The 6,449-nt window shown below is 30.2% G+C and overlaps 2 protein-coding genes across 4 annotated transcripts in view; one reads left to right on the top strand and one right to left on the bottom strand.

Annotated features, from left to right (window-relative positions):
* Window positions 1-60, bottom strand: part of LOC119601809 (recombination repair protein 1) — a 7,153-nt gene extending 7,093 nt beyond the window's left edge. For both annotated transcript variants that reach the window (XM_037952989.1, XM_037952990.1), the window contains exon 1: window positions 1-60. This exon is cut by the window's left edge and continues 812 nt beyond it. The gene's annotated coding sequence lies outside the window, so the exon portion shown is untranslated.
* Window positions 61-1,381: 1,321 nt separating this feature from the next.
* On the top strand, window positions 1,382-5,110 carry LOC119601814 (eukaryotic peptide chain release factor subunit 1). 2 transcript variants are annotated; one of them, XM_037952996.1, is made up of 8 exons: window positions 1,382-1,580; window positions 1,771-2,095; window positions 2,209-2,384; window positions 2,455-2,924; window positions 2,984-3,139; window positions 3,202-3,399; window positions 3,566-3,713; window positions 4,618-5,110. In XM_037952996.1, the coding sequence occupies exons 2-8, from the start codon at window positions 2,010-2,012 to the stop codon at window positions 4,698-4,700; spliced, it is 1,317 nt and encodes a 438-aa protein (XP_037808924.1). In that variant the 5' UTR covers window positions 1,382-1,580; window positions 1,771-2,009; the 3' UTR covers window positions 4,701-5,110. The 2 variants fall into 2 exon arrangements, with proteins under 2 accessions (XP_037808924.1, XP_037808925.1); XM_037952997.1 differs by lacking the exon at window positions 4,618-5,110 and adding an exon at window positions 3,949-4,473.
* The last annotated feature ends 1,339 nt before the right edge of the window (window positions 5,111-6,449 follow it).

Raw genomic sequence — 6,449 nt, 5'->3', positions numbered from 1 at the left:
AAACGCCGCAAAATGTTGCACTCAGTTGGGTTTACTTATGTCAAATACTTGGAAGCACTGGCTTATCAGGGTTGTATTTGTGTATAAAGTGTATGAAGGTTTGAAAGTATGAAGACTTTAGAAATCCTACGGGGTTGTCATACACGCCAGTGTATTTATTAAATACCCTGAAACGACATGTTTGATGTTTGGCCATGTCGCTTGAAGACGTTTTTGGCGCGAAATGTCATCAGCGGCAGGATAAATTGCCGCGACAAAAATACAGCGAATTCATCGCAGCGAAAAAAATGCACCACTTACAAAGTGTGTATTGGAAGTGGGAACTTTTTTATATTTTTTTACATGTCAAAAGTACAAAGTAGCAATTTAGAAAGTCGTATATACTTTTTTTTTTTGAAAAATGTGGCAAAAATGAAGACAAAACATAAATAAAAAGTCTATTTAAGAATATTTTTAACGAAAAATTACAGTTATATAGACTTTTTCCTTGAGAAGTTTTGAAAAATTCCAAAAATTGGATTTTTTAGTTTTTTTTACTATACTATCCACACAAGGGGCCGGGGTTATTGAAACCCTTTATTATGAACATATTTTCAAAAACTATAAATACATATATCTTCTTAGAAATTTTTAAAGATAACTTAAATTTTTTCCCAAAAATTAGCGAAAAATCTTCATAATAAGATTATAAGCACATTTGTTGTTAATTAAACAAAAAATTGGAGAAAATCGGGAAATATTTTGAGCCACACTTAGCAAAAAACTAACCTAGGGTGGGTGAGAAAGTTTAATTTTAATTTTCAAATGTGAATATCACCTAAGCTTCTTCTTTTTTTTAATCGGTCCACAAACGAAGAAATAGGATCGTTTTAAAAATTGTACATTGCCGAGGTGAATTACTTTGCGGACCTCTGGCCGCTCCCTCGGTAGGCCTATGAGGTTCAAGTTCAGAACTTAAACTCCACAACAGCTCTCTCCACATTCAATTTCGGACTAACAGCTTAGAAGTTACAGAATTATATCCCTCTATTTTTTTTTTGATACCACTGTGCGTCCATTATGAATTTGTTGATTAACATTTTTTAATATAAAATAGATTTTGAAATTAAATTTTAAACTTTAACTACAAAGGAATACAGTTAAATGTTGCCATTCCTAATATTTATTCACTTATTACCAGGCAAATATATATTTTTTTAATTAAAATCTATATAAAACTTTCAATTTTTTGTTTGAAATTCATTTTAAGTTCTTTTTTTTAGGAAATCTTAAATTACCCGTTTAAATATAAAAAATAGATCTGGCAACTTTAATTTTACTTTTACAATACAAACAAAAAACCGTTAATTTTTTTCTTGGTGTTTGTATTTCCTTGTCATTCGTTGACATTTCATTTAATATACACGCCTTGCCAACTTAATTAATAAAATTCTCTTTCTTCTTTCAGTTCTTTCTCTCAGTGTTTTTCATACTCTGGTTGATTCATTTGTTTATCCTTTGAAGTAATGTATTAAAAATCGTGAAAAAATCCTTGAAATTTGCAAAAATTAAAGCCTTTTTTTAAAAGGCTGCCATTAAAAGTAAGTATTTATGTGAGAAATTATGAAATAAACAATAATTGCTAATTAAAGAAGAAATGAAAGCAAAAAACATGAAAGCTTTTAAAAATTTTACACACAATTTGCAACATATACATACAACAATGATGACCTGCGCCTTTTTCCAACAATATAGTTCATGGTATTCTTTTTTTCACATCTTTTTTCTTAGTAGAAGGACGTCAGACAACGAATAAGTATAAAAATTTAAAACACAAATACCCAACATTGGAGTGCAAGTAGAAAAAAAGGAAAGAATTATAAATTTTTAACAAAGACTTGGGGAAAAACACCACCAGGCAGACACAGGGGGCCATTATTGTTTGTGCCAGAAGGTGGTAGAGAAAGTTTTTCAAGTTTTAATCTAATTTATTGGACGTGGGTAGTGTGACAAAAAAGGTGTCTTAAAACATGTCTGGAGAAGAAACGTCAGCAGATCGCAATGTGGAAATATGGAAAATAAAGAAATTAATCAAAAGTCTGGAAATGGCTCGTGGGTAAGTGGTCAAATCGAATTGTGCAATAAGTCAAACAAACAGAAAGAAGGTTAGAATTCGCCATATGTTGTTAATTAATAAAAAACTGCTTGTTGGGTTTTTGTTTTCCTTAGCAATGGCACTAGCATGATTTCTTTAATTATTCCACCCAAGGATCAAATATCCAGAGTTAGTAAAATGTTGGCCGATGAGTTTGGCACCGCCTCCAACATTAAATCGCGTGTTAATCGTCTCTCTGTCTTGGGTGCCATCACCTCGGTCCAACATAGACTTAAACTGTATACCAAAGGTATTTATTTGCTGCCTGTATTCCCAAAAAAAGTTAATTTTTAATTTTCTCTACAACTTCTAATAAATAGTGCCTCCCAATGGTTTGGTCATCTACTGCGGTACTATTGTCACCGAAGAGGGTAAAGAGAAAAAGGTTAATATCGATTTTGAGCCCTTTAAACCCATAAATACCTCGTTGTATTTGTGTGACAATAAATTTCACACTGAAGCGCTGACCGCCCTTTTGGCCGATGACAATAAATTCGGTTTTATTGTTATGGACGGTAATGGTGCCCTATTTGGCACCCTACAAGGCAACACCCGTGAAGTTTTGCACAAATTTACCGTTGATCTGCCGAAGAAACATGGTCGTGGTGGTCAGTCAGCCCTGCGTTTCGCTCGTCTACGTATGGAGAAACGTCACAACTATGTGCGTAAGGTGGCCGAGGTGGCCACTCAATTGTTTATAACAAATGATAAGCCCAACATAGCGGGTCTTATACTGGCGGGTAGTGCAGATTTTAAAACGGAACTCAGTCAATCTGATATGTTTGATCCGGTAGGTTGTATTTGTTTTCCTACCCCCAATCTTAATAGTTATTATTCCCTTCATTTTAGCGCCTACAATCCAAAGTCATTAAACTGGTTGATGTTTCTTATGGCGGTGAGAATGGTTTCAATCAGGCTATCGAATTGGCTGCTGAGTCCTTACAAAATGTTAAATTTATTCAGGAAAAGAAACTTATAGGTCGCTATTTTGATGAGATTTCTCAGGTTTGTTATGCATAAAATACTTTTCGTAAATATGTATTGTAATTGAGAAATTCTTTTTCCAGGACACTGGCAAATATTGTTTTGGCGTTGAGGATACTTTACGCGCCTTAGAACTGGGCTCGGTGGAGACTTTAATATGTTGGGAGAATTTGGATATACAACGTTATGTTTTGAAAAATCATGCCAATTCAACATCAACCACGGTATTGCATTTAACGCCGGAACAGGAAAAGGATAAATCGCATTTTACTGATAAAGAGGTAAAATTTTTTTTTTTTTTATAAATTTAAATTTTTTATTAAAATTTTAAATATTCATAAATTTAAAAATTTTTCATAAATTAAAAAAAAAAATTATTTTGAAATATTTTTTTTAATTTTAATTTTTTTTAAATTTTGAAATTATTCGATTTTGTTTTCTTTTTAGACTGGTGTAGAAATGGAATTAATTGAATCTCAGCCTCTGCTAGAATGGCTGGCGAACAATTATAAAATGTTTGGTGCCACTCTCGAAATAATCACTGACAAATCTCAAGAGGGCAGTCAATTTGTAAGAGGCTTTGGTGGCATTGGTGGTAAGTTTAGCTTAAATTATTTAGTATATCTTCCTTTAACCACAGTAGGCTAGTTTTAAAGTAATATTTAATTAAATAAATAAAACTAAATTATGCTTTAAATTTCCTTTCTTTTTTTCTACTCTCTCCCCTTATATTTTACTTTAATGCTTATTTCTTTTTGTTATTAAAACTTAATTATGGCTTTTTTCTAAAAATGTGTGTGTTTTTGGGTTTCCTTTTATAACAACAAAAGGTATTTTACGCTATAAAGTTGATTTTCAGTCCCTACAAGCTGATGAGCCTTTGGAGGATGTTGATCTTGATGATTATTAAATTTGTTATTATCATACAATTATATATATTTTTTCCAGCATTTTTCATATTTCAAGAAATGTAACTGAAAACCAAACAAAGAAGCAGCTTGTTCATCTCACATTAAAAATTTATAAAAAGAATAATAATTGAAAAAGAAATGAAGAAAAAAAAGTACTTTAACAATTGTCATTACTATATATATATTTAAACCCTATAAAAAAACGTAAATATATGGTGGCTAGTAGTTTATAAACAATTTTTAACAAATTCCTAGTAATATATGCTAGTGATTGTCGTTTTATAATAATTTCTTAACATTTCTTCTTAACTTAAAAAAGTATGTATTTGTGTAATTTTTAGTTTTAAATTTTTAAATATTTAACTTTTAAAACGTACACGCTGCTAACCACGTAGTATGAGTAATACAAACAAAAAAAATGAATAACGTAATAAAAAATTGAATTGAATTGAAATACTAAAAATTGCTTAATTAATTATTTGTTTTAAAACAGGATTTTGATTTAATGTAAATATTACTAATTTCTTTTAAGTTTTTTTTTTCTTTTTATTTCTTTTCATTTAAAAAATTCTTATTCTCTTCCTTTAGGTATTTTACGTTACAAGGTGGATTTCCAGAGTATGCAACTTGACGAATTGGATAATGAGGATTTCGATTTAGCTGATTATTAGTTAATTTTCTTTAAACTTACTTACGACAATTGCTTTTATTTATTTATATATACATATATACTTACCGACATACCAATTGCATTGCCTTAACGACTACATTAACTACAACAACTGATGTTATATTTAATATAATATTTACTTTCCTTAAGTAACCTTTAAATGTGTCAAAACACCAAGAATTTATTAACAGTTCAACTGCATAATATTCTGTTAATTCCTGTTTTTGACTTCTTTCTTCTATGAAGTATTATTTAATTTAGTAATAAATTCTACTAAAAATAGAATTTAAATTATTTATTGTATATTTTAAGTTCGATGAGTATTGAAACAAAGAAAATGTTACTTTGTTTCTCAATATTAAATCAACGAATAATTAAGAGATTTTAAATATAAAACAAATAATTAAATATTATTTATTACAATGTTTCAATTTTTATAAAAAACCACAACCGCTTAATTTTACGGGCGATCTATTTTTCTCACTATTTTTTATTAATCGGCAAATTTTTCACTATGTTCTTAAATAATCCTAATAGCTTTCGCTATTCACTTCACATTTCACTTTGTATTAATTTTTCACTGAGTTTTAAGTGAACATGAGACATTTCATTTTTCACACTTTGTTCATGTTATATTTTGTTATGAAAGAATACCAAGTGGGTCCAATTTTCATCCTGTTATAAACGAACAAGAGGCGGTTCATTTTTCAAACCGTTCTAAGTGAACCCGAGGAGATTTAGATAGATAGATAGATAGATAGATAGATTGATAGATAGATAGATAGATAGATAGATAGATAGATAGATAGATAGATAGATAGATAGATAGATAGATAGATAGATAGATAGATAGATAGATAGATAGATGATAGATAGATAGAGATAGATAGATAGATAGCTAGATAGATAGATAGATAGATAGATAGATATATAGATAGATAGATAGATAGATAGAAAGATAGATTGATAGATAGATAGATAGATTTTTTTCTTACAGGTATTTTTACAAAGGGGTCAACATGGACCCAAGTGAAGCCGAAATTGGCTACCTGTGAAAACCTAACCTAGATAGATAGATAGATAGATGGATAGATAGATATATAGGTAGATAGATAGATAGATAGATAGATAGATAGATAGATAGATAGATAGATAGATAGATAGATAGAGATAGATAGATAGATAGATAGACAGATAGATAGATAGAAGATAGATAGATAGATAGATGATAGATAGATAGATAGATAGATAGATAGATAGATATATAGGTAGATATATAGGTAGATAGATAGATAGATAGATAGATAGATAGATAGATAGATAGATAGATAGATAGATAGATAGATAGATAGAAAGATAGGTTGATAGATAGATAGATAGATAGATAGATAGATAGATATATAGATAGATAGATAGATAGATAGATAGATAGATAGATAGATAGATAGATAGATAGATTTTTTTCTTACAGGTATTTTTACAAAGGGGTCAACATGGACCCAAGTGAAGCCGAAATTGGCTACCTGTGAAAACCTAACCTAACCTAGAGATAGATAGATAGATGATAGATATAGATAGATAGATAGATAGATAGATAGATAGATAGATAGATGATAGATAGATAGATAGATAGATGGATAGATAGATATAGATGATAGATAGATAGATCGCTCGCTCGCTCGCTCGCTCGCTCGCTCCTCGCTGCTCGCTCGCTCGCTCGCTCGCTCGCTAGCTCGCTCGCTCGCTGCTC

This window comes from Lucilia sericata, unplaced genomic scaffold (genome assembly GCF_015586225.1).
Source record: "Lucilia sericata isolate MDLA Ls3-8-SP2 unplaced genomic scaffold, ASM1558622v1 Contig000192F_arrow, whole genome shotgun sequence".
In the NCBI taxonomy this organism is placed as follows: Eukaryota; Metazoa; Arthropoda; class Insecta; order Diptera; family Calliphoridae; genus Lucilia; species Lucilia sericata.
This window is presented reverse-complemented; position numbering and strand designations above follow the sequence as displayed.